The sequence below is a fragment of the Podarcis muralis genome, chromosome 14 (assembly GCF_964188315.1).
Source record: "Podarcis muralis chromosome 14, rPodMur119.hap1.1, whole genome shotgun sequence".
In the NCBI taxonomy this organism is placed as follows: domain Eukaryota; kingdom Metazoa; phylum Chordata; class Lepidosauria; order Squamata; family Lacertidae; genus Podarcis; species Podarcis muralis.
In genome coordinates this window covers 11,453,185-11,472,530 of record NC_135668.1, presented here as the reverse complement: position 1 = coordinate 11,472,530, position 19,346 = coordinate 11,453,185, and the positions used below count along the sequence as shown (strand labels likewise).

At 49.2% G+C, this 19,346-nt stretch overlaps 1 protein-coding gene across 1 annotated transcript in view; it reads right to left on the bottom strand.

Moving 5' to 3' along the window:
* The window catches only part of GLDN (gliomedin), a 33,969-nt gene extending 24,645 nt beyond the window's left edge, over positions 1–9,324 (bottom strand). The window contains exon 1 of the mRNA XM_028706794.2: positions 8,865–9,324. Within this exon, the coding sequence (XP_028562627.2) occupies positions 8,865–9,212 (348 nt within the window). The 5' untranslated portion in view covers positions 9,213–9,324. The remainder of the gene's footprint in view (positions 1–8,864) is intronic.
* Positions 9,325–19,346: the final 10,022 nt, after the last annotated feature.

The following is a 19,346-nucleotide window of genomic DNA, read 5'->3' as shown; positions in this document are numbered from 1 at the left end:
CTGCCCGTGATCTACTGATACAGCATCCCTCTTGGGTGGCAAACCAGCCTCTGTTTGAAAGCCTAACAGGAACAAAAATCCAGTTTCCAATTTGAAGTGGATCCGTGATCTTTTATTAACTATTAATTCATGACTTCTTTCCTACAGCAGTGGTGATAAACCTCAGGACTGCAGGCAAATCGTGGCCCTCCGATCCTTTCTATGTGGCCCTTGGAACCCCCTCCCAGGCTGTACTCCCAATATATTTGAACTGTGATAAGCTGGACAGAGGACAGAAGAGAGCTTGGGGGGGGGGGTATAGTGGCCCACCGCACCAAGGAAATAATTTAAAAGGATGAATGCTGGTTACTTTTTGTACAGACATCACTGCTGACAAACCAGGGAATGTAGTGTTCCAAAGGAGGGCAATGTTAGGACAAGCGTCAAAATGCAACCTAAGCTCATTTTTGAAAGAACACATTGGCCTTAACTGCTAAGGCCATTCGGGGGGGGGGGGGTATGTTTTTTAATCAGGCATCAGAAGAACTGGGTACCATGCTCCTACTCATTCAAAGCATAAGCACCAGAGTGAACTCCCAGCAACTCTCCAATGTTATGACTTGTGATATTGTGTGTGCCCTCCATCTGTGCCCTCCATCCTAACCCCACTCCTTTGCTGCTGCAAATCTCAGACCCTCCAAGTGCCCCTGTTTTCCAGGGACAGTCGCAGATTTACAGAAGCTGTCCCTGTTTCTTATTTGACCCCGGAATTTCCCGCTTCTCCTTAAAGGTGCAGTCCAGTCATGGCCTGCCAACCTAGCAGTTCGAAAGCACCTCCGAGTGCAAGTAGATAAATAGGGACCGCTTACTAGCGGGAAGGTAAACGGTGTTTCCGTGTGCGGCTCTGGCTCGCCAGAGCAGCGATGTCACGCTGGCCACGTGACCCGGAAGTGTCTGCGGACAGCGCTGGCCCCCGGCCTCTTGAGTGAGATGGGCGCACAACCCTAGAGTCTGTCAAGACTGGCCCGTACGGGCAGGGGTACCTTTACCTTTACCTTTAAAACAGCCCAGAGAAGGATCAATAAGCAGGCATTTCCAAACTGTTCATAACACCTAGGAGTTTATCCTGTGTTATGTACTGAAGTTTTCACCCTGGGCCAGCAGGGGGATACTGTAGATAGTTTTCACTCTGGTCCACATATGCAAATAAGGAAGTGAAAGTGAAGGATAGTTACAGAAAGTGTTACTGTTGCTTTGTATTTGAGCTCTATATAAGCAGGTTGGCTGAACCTTTCAGGCCAGTTCTGTTTTGGGCCTGTGAATAAACAAGAGCTGTTGGAAGAATCGCTGTGTCGTCTGATATGTTCACCCACAACTTAACATCCTGCATAACAATAACATAATTCCATATTCTGTACAACCACTGAAAACAGGGATGGGGCACCTGCGGCCCTCCAGATGATTCATAGAATTGCAGAGAGACCCTGAGGATCATCCTGCCCAACCCCCAGCAATGAAGGAATAAGCAGCTGTCCCATATGGGGATCAAACCTGCGACCTTGGCATTATCAGCACCATGCTCTAACGTCTAACCTGCTGAGCTATCCAGGTTGATGTTGGACTCCAACTCCCATCAGCCCCAGCCAGCATGGACAATGGCCGCTGCTGATGGGAAGTGTAGTCCAGCAACATCTCAGGATCCACAGGCTTGCCCCACCCCAATTTAAAAGGTACTGAAGGACCCAGTTCTCTTCTGCATCTAGACACACGACCCATGTTTGCTTTTGGGAAACATTCTGAGCCTTTGCCTTTGGACGGGCTTGAGAAAAGAATGTGAGATTATTAGCAAGCCCTATCTGGAACACGTGCAAACTCTGCTCAGCGACATAATACAAATAGGGTTGATGAGCAAGGAATTTTGGACGCGCATCAAAGTGCTCCTCTCACATTCCACGCGGCGCTTTTCACCAAACTGAGAATGAGTCATTTACTACAGATTTGGGCTTCTTTGTTTTGTACCATCGTCCAATCTATAGCCATGCCAGAATATCACGACTGCGTTCCAAATTCCTTGCCCTCTCCTTTTTGCTTATTTTGCTTTCATTTCCACACTTTTGTTCACAAAGTCGGGCGACTGATTGCTCACTCTTTGCAGAGCTTCTTCAACGAAAACACTTTGTCAACTGGCATAATCATAGCGAGAGTCTATTAAGAGAGAGTGAGAGGGTTGGGGGTGGGGGTGGAGGAGGAGGAATTTGTCCTGCAATTTGTTTTGACACAAAAGAATGAATCGAGGGATGGAAAAATGGCCACTGATTTTTCGTTGTTGCAATACTTGTCTCTAGATCGGGAGCTACTGAAGACATAGGAATGCACCCAACAAAAAGGATGAAAGCCTCTTTCTTTTACCCATAGAATTTCCACACCACTGTTGCCAAGCAAAAGACAGGGGGATATAGCAAAAAGGCAGAAGATTTATATGATCTGAAGAAAAACCAGAGTATGAGATGGGGGGGGGGGTAATAGGACAGGATAGAGGCCTGCAATGGACCCCACACACTCAGCCCACACCTACAGTATACATGTAAAACACTATAACGGCACTTTTAAACAGCCATGGCTTCCCACAAAGAATTATGGGAGCTGTAGTTTGTTCAGGAGGCCAAGGGTTGTCAGGACACACACACTCCTACAATTCCCAGAGTTCCCTGGGAAGATGGTTTGATTGCGAAGCCACTCCAGCAACTTTGTGTAGACACAAACTAACTGAGATTTCCCACCCACTCCCAGGATCTACACAAAGTAGAACAACACTGGGAAACAGCTTCAGGGGAACACTGATGGCTAGCTAAGGTAAAGGTAAAGGCATCCCTGACCATTAGGTCCAGTTGTGGCCAACTCTGGGGTTGCGGCGCTCATCTCGCTTTACTGGCCAAGGGAGCCGGCGTACAGCTTCTGGGTCATGTGGCCAGCATGACTAAGCTGCTTCTGGCAAACCAGAAAAGCGCATGGAAATGCTGTTTATCTTCCCGTCAGAGTGGTACCTATTTATCTAATTGCACTTGACGTGCTTTTGAACTGCTAGGTTGGCAGGAGGACAGCTAGCTAGAGAGCAACTAAAACTGAAATATACTCAGAGTCGAGAGTGGATTTCATGCTCTTTATTCAGCTCATAGTGGTGAGGAGGAATGGAAGTTCCCCCAGAATGTCTGCTTTATATACATTGTTTACACAATGGGCCCCACGTGATTGGCTAATTCCGGGAGTCACCTGTAGGCCAATCAGGTTGCGGATTCACTTCCACTGGGAGCTGGATTGGGTGGCTCCTGTGGACCAATCAGACTGCTGCATTCTGGATCCTATTGTTCTGGGGCCAATCAGACTGCTGCCTTTTGGATCCTATTCAACTCAGTACATAACAAAAACCAAATCGTCTTCTGTTTGTTTTCCCCCATCCTTTCCATTTCTTACCTTTTGCAAGAACATCTGCAGAACAGATGACATTACCTTTGAAATTTTCAGAGCTCGATCTGTTCTCTCACTCTTGGGGAAGGAAGATGAAGCAAAAGCAGCGAAACACTGGCTCATCTGACAGCCTTCACAAGTGACCCAAGAAATGTGCATGAGGAAACTGCCTTACACGGAACCAGAGTAGTTCACTGTTGTCTACACTGACTGAAAGTGGCTCTCCAGGCTGTCTTCCAGACTCCCTGGACCTGCCACCATTAGAACCTAGGACTTTCTGCATGCAAAGGAGATGCTCTAACCACTGAGCTGCAGCCCTTTAGCAACCCTGATCTAATGAAAGGGTCTGAACAGGTGAGATCTTATGGAGCCACACAGCCATGGGTAATTTATGCAGTCTCTTCTGGCTTCTCTGGCACTCATAGGGTAAGGAGGCAAGAGAAAGCAGCAAGCATAGAAAGTAAGCATGCCTTGTAGAGGCTGGCATGATGGAGGAACAAAAAATAATTCAAAATACATATTGTGTGAAGACTTAGATCTCAGAACACATAACACAAGCACCTGGCTCAATGGTACTTTATACTTGAGTCTGGACAGAAGCTCCACTAAGCAAGACATGTGCAATAGAAGTTCTTCCATCCTATTTATACCCACCTTTAAAATTAAAGTAATGAATGGATAAAATTGCCACTCAATTGTATTCCCACCCCTTTTCCTTTCTTGCATTTTTAAAGATCTGCTAGTACAGATGTCATTCTTCGCTGCCAGTTTTATTCTGGGTTCAGACTTCATTTTGCATTTCACCTTAAACCACCCTGAAAACATTTTTTGTTACATATTGGCAATTAAATACAGAGTCGCCAGCTTTACACCCAGATATGGCTCCTGCACCTTTAACCATCACTTAGGTAAAGGTAAAGGGGACCCCTGACTATTAGGTCCAGTCGTGACCGACTCTGGGGTTGCGGGGCTCATCTCGCTTTACTGGCCGAGGGAGCCGGCGTACAGCTTCTGGGTCATGTGGCCAGCATGACTAAGCCACTTCTGGCGAACCAGAGCAGCGCACGGAAACACTGTTTACCTTCCTGCTGGAGCGGTACCTATTTATCTACTTGCACTTTGACGTGCTTTCTAACTGTTAGGTTGGCAGGAGCAGGGACCGAGCAATGGGAGCTTACCCCGTCGCAGGGATTCGAACTGCCAACCTTCTGATCAGCAAGTCCTAGGCTCTGTGGTTTAACCCACATCACTTAGTCTGCAGCAATTGGAATTTGAAGATGCTCCTTGGACATTAGCAAGACTATCAATGGCCACTAGCCCTGATGGCTGTTTTCTACCTCCATAGTCAGAGACATTATGCTTCTTGAATACCAGCCCCACTCTACGTGGGCCTGCCCTTGAAACTGACCCAAAAACTCCAGCGGGTGCAGAATGCTGTAGCGAGACTCCTTATGGGGTCCTCGCCGCGGGATCACATCCACTCAGTGCTGTACCAGCTGCACTGGCTCCCAGCGGAGTACAGGATCAGGTTTAAGGTGCTGGTTTTAACCTTTAAAGCCCTATACAGCCTAGGATCCTCGTACCTATGGGACTGCCTCTCCTGGTATGTCCCACGGAGGACCTTACAATCTTCAAATAAAAACATATTGGAGATCCCGGGCCACAGGGAGGTTAGGCTGGCTTCAACCAGAGCCAGGGCTTTTTTCGGCCGTGGCCCCGATCTGGTGGAACGCTTTGTCACAAGAGACTAGGGCCCTGCAGGACTTGACATCTTTCCGCAAGGCCTGCAAGACAGAGCTGTTCCACCAGGCCTTTGGCCAAGACACAGTCTGACCCCCTCTCTCCTTCTGTAATCCTCACAGAACTCTAACCCAATTAGAGTCGCCATTAATTTGATTCTGAACTGATTTTAGAATGTATTTCAATTAATTGACTGTGATTTTATGTAAATTGTGCTATTTTTACTGTTGTTAGCCACTATGAGCCCGGCTTTGGCTTGGGAGGGCAGGATATAAATATATTATTATTATTATTATTATTATTATTATTATTATTATTATTAGAGTGCTGTTCTGCTTGGGTCTCGCTTGCAAGCTTCTCATAGTCATCTGGTTGGCCAAGGTGAAAGCAGAATGCTGGACTAGATGGGGCTTTGGCCTGATTCAGCAGTCAAGCTCCTCCTCCTATTATTATTATTATTATTATTATTATTATTATTATTATTATTTTATTATTGATTGAATTTATGTACTGCCCTATACCCGGAGGTCTCAGGGCAGTTAACAGAAAAGATCACAATATATAAAATCAAAATAAACACAATAACACAACCCCCACCCCACCCCCAAAAGAGCCACATTTTAAAAGGGCATAGGATGTCAATCAGGTCAATCAAAGGCCTGGTTAAAAAGGTGTATAATGAAGGCGCCTGGTGAACTTTCCTGGGGAGAGCTTTCTACAGACGGGGAACCACTGCAGAGAAGGCCCCGTTCTCGTGTTGCCACCCTCCAGACCTCTCGCGGAGGAGGCGCACGAAGGAGGGCCTCAGAAGATGATCTCAGGGTCTGTGTAGGTTCATATGGAAAGAGGCGGTCCTTGAGGTATTGCAGTCCTGAGCCATTTAAGGCTTTATAGGTCAAAACCAGCACTTTGAATTGGGCCTGGAAACTAATTGGTAGCCAGTGCAGCCGGACCAGGATTGGTGTAATATGCTCAAACCGTCTTGCTCGGGTGAGCAGCCTGGCCACTGAATTCTGCACCAGCTGAAGTTTCCGAACTGTCTTCCTATGGCAAGCTTCCAAGTGTTGCAGATCATTAAAGGCACAGAAGCCTGGGCCAGTTGACAACTCTCTAAACTGAGTGTCAGCTGTAGACACATTGTGACTATATAATCGCTCAGACAACTGTTGTATATCTTGGAAGAAAGTTCTGGTTTTGTTTTTACTGCAATGCAGTTTAGGATTAGATAGCGTTTGCATACCTTGTGCTTCTGTCTTAGGATACAAAATATCACACAGCAACTGTCAATGTTACAGATAAAATATTTTATGGGGGAAACATCGAACGGATCATAAATTCTATCACTGTCAAGCCATCTCCCTGAGTGTGCACATAAGCTATCATATAATCACAAATCTATTCCAACCCCCTGCAATACAGGAGGGGCTTTTCTCGTGGTTATGCAGCTGTGCCTCATGAAAATCTGATCTAACCCACCGAATCAAAGCTTCGTAAAGCAAAATCTCTCTTTGGATTTTCTGCGCAACTGATAAGATCAAATTCAGCAGATAAGATTGGAGTTTTGCAAGACATAGCTGCAGAACAACCAGAAAAGTTCTGGGACCCAGTGGAATCAATCGGTGCACAATACAATCAAAATAGAGGTCAAGCAGACGTGTGGGTGAGAGTGTGTATAAAGGCAGTGTGGGTTTTCGGATAGTTTGCTAAGGCTGTTGATTCCTCCAACAAATCAGAGGGTTTGGAGGTGCTCAAAGCTACAGGGCTGTAAAGAAAAATTAAGAGGTGTTGCCGTTTTAAGTAAAAAGGTAAAGGTAAAGGACCCCTGGGTGGTTAAGTCCAGTCAAAGGTGACTGTAGGGTTGTGGCACTCATCTCGCTTTCAGGCCAAGGGCGCCAGTGTTTGTTCACAGACAGCTTTCTGGGTCAAGTGGCCAGCAGGACTAAACCGCTTCTGGTGCAACAGAACACCATGACGGAAATCAAAGCACCCGGAAATGCTGTTTACCTTCCCACCAAAGTGGTACCTATTTATCTACTTCCACTGGTGTGCTTTCAAACTGCTAGGTTGGCAGGAGCTGGGACAGAGCAACGAGAGCTCACTCCATCATGGGGATTAAAACCGCTGACCTTCTGATTGGCAAGCACAAGAGGCTCAGTGATTTGGACCACAGTGCCACCTGCGTCCCTTACAGAGAAATTAAGAGGTGTTGCTGTTTTAAGTACTGCTGTTCAGCTGATGTTTTGGCTCACCTTGGCAGTGCAGAACAAGCTGTCCAAAATACCAAAGTGCCACCAAAATCACAACCTGGAGATTGACTCTTCCCATTTAAACCTAGGGAGAGGGAGTTGCAGCATCTGCAACCTGCCCCCTTCCCTAGCCCTCTCCTCCAGCCCCTGCTGTGTAGCACACTTGGAGGTCTGGCACAGCACAACAAAAACAGGAACATGGGAAGTTGCATTGTACTGAATCGGACCATTTAGCTTGGGTCTACACTGACTGGCAGTGACTCTTTGCGGTTTCAGAATAGAAGTCTTTCTTCGTCCTGCATTCCAGGGGTTGGGCTAGATACCCTGTTTATGGCTGCACACAATTCAACAATTATTATTAAGGCACTTAAATATACACTCTTTGGCTGGTATCCTGCACATACCCAGGTTGCTTAGACCCAACCTGAGCACAGTTTTTGGCATGTGAATGGAGAAATCCTCTAACAGGCTTCAGATCGCAAAATTCAACAGGTGGTGCCTTTCTGAAGCGCGGCCATGCAGAGACAGGGAAAGCCGTAGCTGTCAAGCACACAGGAGCCTTTGACACAGGGGGTGATGCTAACCCTGGATATTTCAGGCCCCCCACCTTCACCAAATATCAAGGCCTTCATTCCCCCTTGCCATCTTGATCTGCTGGCCTCGCTCTGGTGCCAAGAAGAGCAGCTGAAATCAAACAGGGGGAACTTTCTTTCTTCTTCTTCTTTTATGCATTTTCTGTTTTACAATTCAAAATACTCATTTTACATCCTTCAGATATCAGTGACTTCCCTTCTTCTCTTTCCATGGTTCATTTTACATATCGTAAATCCCAGCATATTTTCCAAAAACTATACCATTCAGTATCCCATTACTGCACCCATCAAAACTTGGTTTACACTGTTGAATTTATCTTAATGCTGCCAGCGTTTTCAGCTGTACACAATTATGTTCTCTTATTCTATATGTTAAGTCTGCAAGTTGTGCATATTCTGTCAACTTAAGTTTCCATTCTTCTTTAGTTGGGACCTTGCTCGTTTTCCATTTTGGGGCTAACAAAACAGGGGCTGCAGCAGCAGCATACATCAATTAGCTTTTTTGACACCTGGGAATTTCAGTCTGAATTATCCCCAACAGAAAGGACTCTGGTTTTTTCCAGTTCATTGTGGATCATTTCCCAATACTCTTTTACCCTAAAAGGGTACAACCGGGGGGACTGATTTTCTGCCCCTCTCCATAGCGCAAGCTGCACCTGTTGGATTTCCGCTGGCAGGCAGCACAGGAGCTGTGCCAGTGGGGAGTGTTAGGTAGCAAGCCTGACTTTGGGGGCAGGTAACTGGAGCTTTCCAAGCGCAGATTTCTCCCTGGATCTCTAGGGAGGAACCCAGCCTCGACCCCGACCCCTCCTCCCCCTCGACAGGCCAGAGCGCCCCCTACCGGCACCATGGAGTAGGTCATCATCATGAGCATGTCCTCGTCCTCGGCGCGGATGTGGCTCTTGGCGAGGGCGCGCCTCCGTTGGCTTCTCTTGTCGCGGCCGCCCGGCGCTTGGGCGAGGCCGCCGTCCGACGGGGCGCCGCCGTCGCGGAGGTGCCGCAGCGCGCTCGGCGGAACCTGGGCCTGCCGCAGCTGCGCCACCTCCTCCTGGGTCGCCTGCAGCGCGGCGCTCAGCTCCCGCCACTGGCCCAGCAAGAAGACGGTGCCCGCGGCGCTGAGCGCCGACAGCAACCCGACGGCAGCCAGCGCGCAGCACAGCGCCCGGCTGCCCGCTGCCTGGCCCTGCATCGCGACGCCCGACGGACCAGGCGCTCCTCGCTGGGACAACTCGGCCCGGGGGTGGCAGGGGGCTCGGCCGCGACGGGGAGGCGCTTATGCCCCGTGGGCGGCTGGCTCGCACCGTCGGGGGCGGAAGGGCTGCGAGTGGCGGGCGCCCCGGCGCTGGGAGGGACGGAGAGAGGCTGGCCGGGACACGGGCCAACCCAGCAGGCGAGCGCAGGGCGAGCCCGCGAGGGCGAAGGCTCCGCGCAAAACACGTGTCCTGCGGGCAGATGGATCGAGCCCTGACTGCTCCAGACAGGGCTCTTTAAACCCTATAGAGTTTGGAAGGGACCCCGAGGGTCGTCTAGTACAAACCCCTGCAATGCAAAAACCTCAACTCGATTCTACATGACAGACAGCCATCCAAACTCTGCTTACAAACCTCCAGAGAAGAGTCCACTAACTACCAAAGAAGTCTGTTCCCCTGTCAAGCAGCTCCTACCATCACAAAATTCTTCCTGATATTTAGTTGGAATCTCTTTTCTTGTACAGTGGTACCTCGGGTTAAGTACTTAATTCGTTCCGGAGGTCCATTCTTAACCTGAAACTGTTCTTAACCTGAAGCACCACTTTAGCTAATGGGGCCTCCTGCTGCCGTCGCGCCGTCGGAACACAATTTCTGTTCTCATCCTGAAGCAAAGTTCTTAACCCAAGGTACTATTTCTGGGTTAGTGGAGTCTGTAACCTGAAGCGTATGTAACCTGAAGCGTATGTAACCTGAGGTACCACTGTAACTTGAATCCATTGGTAAAGGTAAAAGGTAAAGGACCCCTGGACGGTTAAGTCCAGTCAAAGGTGACTGTGGGGTTATGGCACTCATCTCGCTTTCAGGCCGAGGGAGCCGGCGTTTGTCCACAGACAGCTTTCCGGGTCATGTGGCCAGCAGGACTAAACCACTTCTGGTGCAACGGAACACCATGACAGAAACCAGAGTGCACAGAAACGCCGTTTCCCTTCCCACCGCAGTGGTGCCTATTTATCTACTTGCACTGGTGCGCTTTCGAACTGCTAGGTGGGCAGAAGCTGGGACAGAGCAACGGGAGTTAAACCCATCACAGGCATTTGAACCGCCAACCTTCTGATCAGCAAGCGCAATTCATTGGTACAAGTCCTACCCTCCAAAGCAGGGGGAAACAAGCTTGCTCCATTGCAGATCAAAGACGACTGTCATATCGCCTCTCAGTCTCCTCTTTCCCAAGCTAAATAGAACCAATTCCCTCAGTCGTTCCCCATAAGACTTGTTTTCCAGATCCTTGATCATCTTGGTCGCCCTCCTTTGCACACATTCCAGCTTATCAATATCCTTATTAAATTGTGGTGCCTGGAACTGGACATAGGACTCCAGGTATGGTCTGACCAAGGTGGAGAGCCAACTAGACCAAAGGCAGCTTCTGCTGTTCCGAAGGCTGTGCTGTCCATCTGAAGTTATTTATTGAATTTCCATGCTGCACTTCACCCAAGGGTCACAGGGTGGTTCACAACAGAAAAGCACAGAAATACATAATGTAGTAACAAGCCCACAAAATACCCTGCCCCCCAACACACAGTTGAGAAGGCCATAGATTGGTTAATTAACCAAAGGCCTGGATGAAGAGGAAGGTATTTGCTTGGCACCTGAAGATATGTAACAAAAGCACCAGGCGAGCCCCCAAGTTCTCCTCACAGAATTTCAATTCCCAGAATTCACAGGGAAGAGAAATTGAGAATTGTAGCTCTTTGAGGGGACTAGGGGGCTCCCCTAACAACTACTCTTAACAAACTACAGTTCCCAAGATTATTTGGGAGCAGTGATGACTGCAGTGGTATAACAGTGCTGAAGTAATTATTATTATTATTATTATTATTATTATTATTATTATTATTATTATTATTATTAATTGTTTATACCCTGCTCATCTGGCTGGGCTTCCCCAGCCACTCTGGGCGGCTCCCAACAGAATATTAAAAATAGAATCAAACATTAAAAACTTCTCTAAACAGGGCTGCCTTTAGATGTTTTCTAAAAGTCAGGTAATTGTTAATTTCCTTGACATCTGATGGGAGGGCATTCCACAGGGTGGGCACCACTACCGAGAAGGCCCTCTGCCTGCTTCCCTGTAACCTCATTTCTCGTAGGGAGGGAACCGTCAGAAGGCCCATGGTGCTGGACCTCAGTGTCCAGGCTGGACAATGGGGGTGGAGACACTCCTTCAGGTATACTCAGTGGCGTAGTGTGGGTTGTCAGCACCCGGGGCAAGGCAAGTAATTTGCGCCCCCTAACCCATGGATTTTAGCACTCGAGTGCGAGCGCGCCCCCCCCCCCCGATGTTGCGGCCGGTGCGGCCGGCCCCCCTGCACCCCCCACGCTACGCCACTGGGGCTGGGGGCGAGCGAAGGAGCCAAGGACCCCCCCCCAAAGGCTCAGCAGGAATTTATTAAATTTATTATTTGCGGAGCCCCCGCAGGCCGAGGCAGCCGAAGCCCCCTCCCCTCGGGCGCCTCCCCGCCCCCTCCTCTCCTTGGGCTGTAGGTGGAGCCCGCGCTCCGAGGCGCTCCAGATCCGGGCTTGGCGAGCGCCTCTCCTCCTCCTGGCCGGGTCCGGGGGCTTCCAGCCGCGCTCCGTCCTCGCCCGCCCGCCCCCCCCCGCAGCTGAGACTTGCGCTGAGAGCCAGAGCCAGCGGTGCCCCCTTCCGCCGGGAGACCCTCGCCCGCCCACCGGCTTCCTCTCGGAGGGTTTTGGGGAGGGCAGGGCACGTTGAGGCCCCTCGGAGCTCTCCTCCCTTCCAGTCGGCAGAAGCAGCCGCCGCCTGTGGCTGGGCCGAGGGGATGGCGGCGTCGGCGGCGTCGGGGTGCGGAGGCTGCCCGTGCCCGGCCAGGCGTCGGTGGCGGCGTCGGCGCTGCTGCAGCAGCTGCTCCTCCTGCGAGCGGGGGGCGCGCGCGCTAGGGCGCAAGGCTGGCGGTGGCGGCGGGGAGCCCAGCGGAGGAAGGAACTTGTCCCTTCCCTCTGGACTCGCGCCCCCCCCAGATGTTGCGCCCGGTGCGGCCGGCACCCCGGCACCCCCCACGCTACGCCACTGGGTATACTGGGCTGAGGCCGTTTAGGGCTTTAAATGTCAGCACCAGCACTTTGAATTGTCCTTGGAAATGTACTGGGAGGGCAATGTAGGACTTTCGGGATCGGTGTTATATGGTCTCGGCAGCCACTCCCAGTCACCAGTCTAGCTGCCACATTCTGGATTAGTTGTAGTTTCTGGGTCACCTTCAAAGGTAGCCCCACGTAGAGCACATTACAGTAGCCCAAGTAGGAGATAACCAGAGTACAGTGGCGTAGCGTGGGGGGTGCAGGGGGGGCCGGCTGCACCGGCCGCAACATCTGGGGTTAGGGCAAATCCAGAGGTTAGGGGGCGCAAATCCACGGGTTAGGGGGCGCAAATCCACGGGTTAGGGGGCACAAATTACTTGCCTTGCCCCGGGTGCTGACAACCCACGCTACGCCACTGCCAGAGTATGTACCATTCTGGAGAGTTTGCAGGCAGGTAGGGTCTCAGCCTGCGTACCAGGTGGAGCTGGTAGACAGCTGCCCTGGACATAGAATTGACCTGCACCTCCATGAACAGCTATAAGTCCAAAATGACTCCCAGGCTGCACACCTGGTTCTTCAGGGGCACAGTTACCCCGTTCAGGACCAGGGAGTCCTCCACACCAGTCCACCCCCTGTCCCCCAAAACAGTACTTCTGTCTTGTCAGGATTCAACCTCAATCTGTTAGCTGCCATCCATCCTCCAACCACTTCCAGACACTCACACAGGACCTTCACTGCCTTCACTGGTTCTGATTTAAAAGAAGGGTAGAGCGGGGTATCATCTGCATACTGATGAACACCCAGCCCAAACCCCCTGATGATCTCTCCCAGCAGTTTCATATAGATGTTAAAAAGCATGGGGAAGAGGATGGAACCCTGAGGCACCCTACAAGTGAGAGCCCAGGAGTCCGAATACTTATCCCCCACCACCACTTTCTGGACATGGCCCAGGAGGAAGGAGTGGAACCACTGTATAACAATGCTCCCAGCCCCTCTAGACGGTCCAGAAGACTGTCATGGTTGATGGTATCAAAGGCCGCTGAGAGATCCAGCAGAACTAGGAAACAGCTTATGTTTAGTGCGGTTATGACCTTCATCTATACATGAATTTTGGGGGAATTATGGCAGGATCGGCTAGAATGTATCTAGTTTGCACAACAGATCACCCCTTGATTTGAAAATGTCACCCTACTTATGGTCATAACCTTGCAAAACAAGCAAGCCAGACTCCCCAAGAATGCGTAAGACAGTTTACTAAACTAATATAATGCACACATATACATAGAAAGGAGAGCATAGCTATGATAAAAACAATAAATACACATATATGTCAACTAAGATCGCAGCAGTTCTTGACAGAGTCTTAAATAGAATTATGCATTTGAATCAAAAAAGTGTGGTTGATCATTATTCCCACTCCACCCCCGTCTTTTATTATCCATTACAAAACAAATTGATAGATTAAAGGAACCATCATCACTCTGAACCACCATTTGGAGCATAGCAGGGGGGGAATATTAGCGCTCAGTTCCCCATCTGTGCAACCTTGTGGGAGATCTGGGCTTCTCTCAGATGAGTTGTTCTTGTTTCATTATTTACTAGAAGTATAATAAGAATGGAGTATTGCTATAGAACCCTTTATGCACAGACATTCTAAGACACCAGCCATGGTTTAATATAACTTTGCTTTTCTTCAAGATGCATTCTTCATCCATTTCCAGAGTCTGGCATTCAGGGGTGGCCATGGGTTGACCTGTTCTTGCTCCATTATCTTCAAACTGTTGTTGTTGTTGTTTAGTCGTTTAGTTGTGTCTGACTCTTCGTGACCCCATGGACCAGAGCATGCCAGGCACTCCTGTCTTCCACTGCCTCCCACAGTTTGGTCAAACTCATGCTGGTAGCTTCAAGAACACTGTCCAACCATCTCGTCCTCTGTCGTCCCCTTCTCCTTGTGCCCTCCATCTTTCCCAACATCAGGGTTCTTTCCAGGGAGTCTTCTCTTCTCATGAGGTGGCCAAACTACGTTTTGTTTAAACTGGTGGGGAACCTCAGGCTCAGGGGCCAAATATGTTCCTCCAGACCTCCTTGTCTGGCCCTCAGGACACTCCTAGGGCCTTTCCCAGTCCCCAAACTGTGCTCCTCTGTGGCCCTGCTCCATGCCCTCCTTGAGCACATTTGCTTGCCTGGAAGGTGTCCCTCAACTGTGGCCATGCCTCTTGCTGGCCAAGATGAAGGTGGGATTGTATATACATTGTTTTTGCAAGGCTGGGATATAGCCTACTGTGCATCATCATTGGCACGCAGCCCCCAGAAGTTCCACACAAGGGAATGAACTAAAAACACTCCCCCCAATCCATGGGTGCTGGACACAGCAAAAGCACTTTATTTCTTATTTATTGAAATAACTTTGCTTTCACAAGGCAGGGAGGAAGCAGGTTCTGCCTCTGTATCTCCTGGCTCTTTGAGAACAGCGTCAGCAGGCATCAAGACATACCCTGGTGGTTCCTCTAAGCCAGTGATGGCCAAACCTGCCCTCCAGCTGTTTTGGGACTACAACTCCCATCATCCCTAGCTAACACAACCAGTGGTCAGGGATGGTGGGAATTGTAGTCCCAAAACAGCTGGAGGGCCAAGTTTGGCCATCACTGCTCTAAGCCGTAGGAGCCAACTCCTGGGGGCCACAATCCCTTTGCCCCTCCAATAAAATATTTGAGGGGGCTGGGCCACCCCAAAGCTGATGGGCATTGCTATTCAAATGGGCTGTGTGTGGCACGTCTTGTGATTGATTATGTAGGGTGGGGATTACCTGTTCCCTCCATATTTTATTTAGGTTGGCACCCCTGCTCTAAGCCAGCAGTGGGGAACCTCTAACAGGCAGGGCTAATGAGGCACAGGATGCCATTTCCCTGGAGCCATGCCCACCAGCCCAACATCTGATGCCATATGAGTTGTTGGGTGAGGGGTAGGTAAAACCTTTGCTGGTCCCTAGTGAGAACAATGAAGCTGCTCTCACCACTGATGGGTGCTGAGACCGAGCACCTTTGAAGTCATCACCCGATATCATGACACCAGGTGCATATGTGGTGGACCTGCGATAAGGTAAAAAAATTTTGGGAATCAATTTATAATGAACTCAAAAAAATATTTAGATATACTTTCCCCAAAAGACCGGAAGCGTGTCTATTAGGCTTAATAGGAACAGAAATTAAAATAGAAGACCAAAATTTGTTCATGTATGCTACAGCTGCCGCGAGGACCCTTCTGGCCCAAAGATGGAAAGTACAGGATATACCAACTATTCAGGAGTGGCAGGCGAAGGTGACAGAATATGCAGAACTTGCCAAACTGTCAGGGAGGATCCGGGACCAGGGAGATCAAAGATACCAAAATAACTGGAGTAAATTTATTGGATATTTAAAGAAGAATTGTAAACAGGTCAAGACACTAGCAGGATTGACATAATACTTCCAATGTATAATAGTACTAATATGAGAATGATGTGTGTGATGGAAAGAGGATAAATATATCAGTTGTGGGGAGGGAGGGGGGTCGTGACTCGGCAGAGTCAAAGGGAATGTATGGTGCTACTACAATTTGTTGGAAAAGAATATGTAAGGAATACAATAAAAATTCACTTGGGGGAAAAAAAGATATCATGACACCAGGTGATTGACAGGTGGGTGCTCCCCACCCGCCAGTGAAAGCTGGCTTGTAGGGAGCCTGCTAGCCAGATCCAGTTCCACACCCCTGCTCTAAGCTCTCTTAAGCTCCTTTTCTTCTCTGTTTTGCTCCAGCTGCTTCTTTTGCTAAGTATCAGGTTGTGCAAGTATTCATTTGTGTGCCGTGCATTTCACGTATCATACCACCAGGTACTCTTTGTTAAAATCGTAGCAGTGCTTTAAAAATGCTTTGTTTCTTGAGACTCCCAAGTCGTATGTCAAATGCTGGGACAATCCCTGTGACCCACAGAAAACAGGAGCACCTAATGGGTAGTTCCCACACATCCTGATAAACACAAACACAAACAGTTTGTGGTTTGCTTAAGCGTTGAGGTGTGACGACTTATCTCAGCCTAGTGCCCTTCTGGCCGGGGCTGATGCGAGTTGTGACCCAAACCATCTGGAGGGCACCTGGTTGGCAAAGGCTGATGTCAGGGGCTCAGGAGCAGAGGCACAGGGGAGAGAGGAAATGGAGAGCGAGGGGGAGGAATCTGAGGGCAGCGGAGGGCAGAATGACAGTGACCCGAGAGATTCCATGAGCCTCTCCAGTGAATCAGAAGATTCCCAGAAGGGGGCGCCGATGGCCAGGGCAAGGGGGGTCCCAGGGGGGACACACCAGAAGCAGGGGGCCAGCGGAGACTCCCAGAGCAGTAGCTGGAAATCAGGGCCAGCTTCCCCACCAGAGCGTAGTGGGGGGGAAGAGCCCCATAGGTCAGAGTCAGCGTCTCCTCCGGCAAGCAGGGAGGAGGAGTCAGGCCCAGCTAGCATCCCCGAAGAGGGGAGTAGCGACAGGAGCAGTATAACGGTCAGAAGGAAGGTGGCAGGCTGGGCGGGCGCGCCAAGTTCAAATGTACAGGCGCGCGGGACAGCAGGAAGCCCGGATTGGGAACCAGGTCCTAAAGCCCACCGGAGGGAGGGGGAAGACTCGGGGGACTCAGCGTCAGAAGAGTCTAGAAAGGGGAAAACCCCGGCGGACAGGCGAACCCAGAGGAGGAAAGAACAAAGGAAGAGGTGGAGCAAGGCTAGGGTCTTAAACTGGTGTCTGGGGGGAGGAGACTCAGACGGAGCTTCGGCGGTCTAGGGTTTAAGACGTAGAGCTGCGCGCCGTGGCTGTAAATGAGAAACTGAACTTCAATAAAGACTATTTAATATAAAAACGGGCTGGCGTTGGTCCTCTGTGAGCTGGGACCTTGGGCAGCTCTGACAGCTGACATCTATAGGGATCAACTGCAACTAGACCTATCTAGTTCAGCGTCATATTTCCCACAGTGGATGCCTTTGTGAAATCTGAAAGCAGGACCATAAAGGCAACAACTTTCTTTTTTTTCTTTCCTTTTTTTTTAAAATATAATTTTTATTAAATTTTCTGTTTTGCAATTTAAAATATTCATTGATACAACCTTGAAATATCAATGACTTCCCTTCTTCTCTTTCCATGGTTCATGTTACATAGCATACATCCCTGCATATTTTATATAAACTAAACCATTCAGTATTCCATTATTACTTTCATCAAAACTTATTTACACTGTTGAATTTATCTTAATGCTGTCAACGTTTTCAAGTGTACACAATTTCCCTCCTTATATTCAATAAACATTTCCCAATCTTCTTTAAACGAATGTTCTTCTTGTTCTCTTATTCTACACATTAGACCCACAACTGCACATACTCCATCACTTTAAGTTGCCATGCTTCTTTAGCTGGGACCTCGCTCGTTTTCCATTTTTGGGCTAACAAAACACAGGCCGCCGTAGTGGCATATGTAAATAACCTTTTTTGACACCTGGGAATTTCCATCTGAATTATGCCCAACAATTATGCTTGGCAGGGGGTTGGACTCGATGGCCCTTGTGGTCTCTTCCAACTCTATGATTCTATGATTCTATGAAAAAAGGACTCTAGGTATTTTGGTGGGAAAGGTGCATTTAAACAATTTTTTCAATTCATTAGAAATTATTTCCCAACAACTTTCTGCTGGTGGTGCTTCTCAGCATGTGGTATCCAAAGGCACCAGGACTTCTAAGCTGGAGGTTTTATTTAGTTAAGGCTAAATAGCTACCGCCAGGGCCAGCCCAAGGCATTTGCTGCCCCTGTGGATTCTGCCACCTGAAGCAGTCACTTCACCTTGCCTCATGGATGGGCCGGCCTGGCGGCTGCTCCATCAAAATAAACACTAAATAAAATGGCAAGTGCCACTTGTATAGGCAGGCTAGCAGCACAATCCAAACCCAAGAGCCTGACCTTTGAGTAGGCAGATCTCAGGCTAAGCCAAGGCCACACTGGCTGAAGTCTCCCATCCCAGCTCAGCAGGAGATACGCCAGGGTAAATGAAGTGACATTTACAGTGGTGCCCATCCTGTGGAATGCCCTCCTGCCAGCTGTCAAGGAGATAAACAACTCTACAACTTTTAGAAGACATCTGAAGGCAGCCCTGTATCAGGAAGTTTTTAATGTTTGCATTTGTTTCCATAGGAACCTACGCAGACCCTGAGATCATCTTCTGAAGACCTCCTTTGTGTGCCCCCTCCTCGAGAGGTCCAGAGGGTGGCAACACAACTTTCTCTGCAGTGGCTCTCCATCTGTGGAATGCTCTCCCCAGGGAAGTTCGTCTGGCGCCTGCATTATACACCTTGAGGCGCCAGGCAAACATGTTCCTTTTTAACCAGGTCTTTTGTTGATCTGATTTACATCCTATGCCCTTTTAAAATGTGTTTTTTTGGAAGGAGGGCATATTGGGTTGTTGTTTTTATTTTTATTAGGTATTTTGTGGTTTTATATCCTTATTTTGGGATGTGGGTAGCACTGTGGTCTAAACCAGAGAGCCTAGGGCTTGCCAATCAGAAGGTCGGTGGTTCGAATCCCCGCGGCGGGGTGAGCTCCCGTTGCTCGGTCCCTGCTCCTGCCAACCTAGCAGTTCGGAAGCACATCAAAGTGCAAGTAGATAAATAGGTACCACTCTGGAGGGAAGGTAAACGGCATTTCCGTGCGCTGCTCTGGTTTGACAGAAGTGGCTTAGTCATGCTGGCCACATGACCCAGAAGCTGTACGCCGGCTCCCTCGGCCAATAAAGCGAGATGTGTGCCGCAACCCCAGAGTCATCCGTGACTGGGCCTAGCGGTCAGGGGTCCCTTTACCTTTTTATCCTTATTTTATTCTGTGAAGCACCCTGAGACCCATGGGCATCGGGTGGTATATAAATTCTAATGATGATGGTGGTGGTGGTGATCTTTGATGTTCTATTGTGCTTTTATTTGTGTTGGAAGCTGGGGCAGCCCAGCCAGATGGGTGGGGTATAAATAGTACAATTATTATTATTAA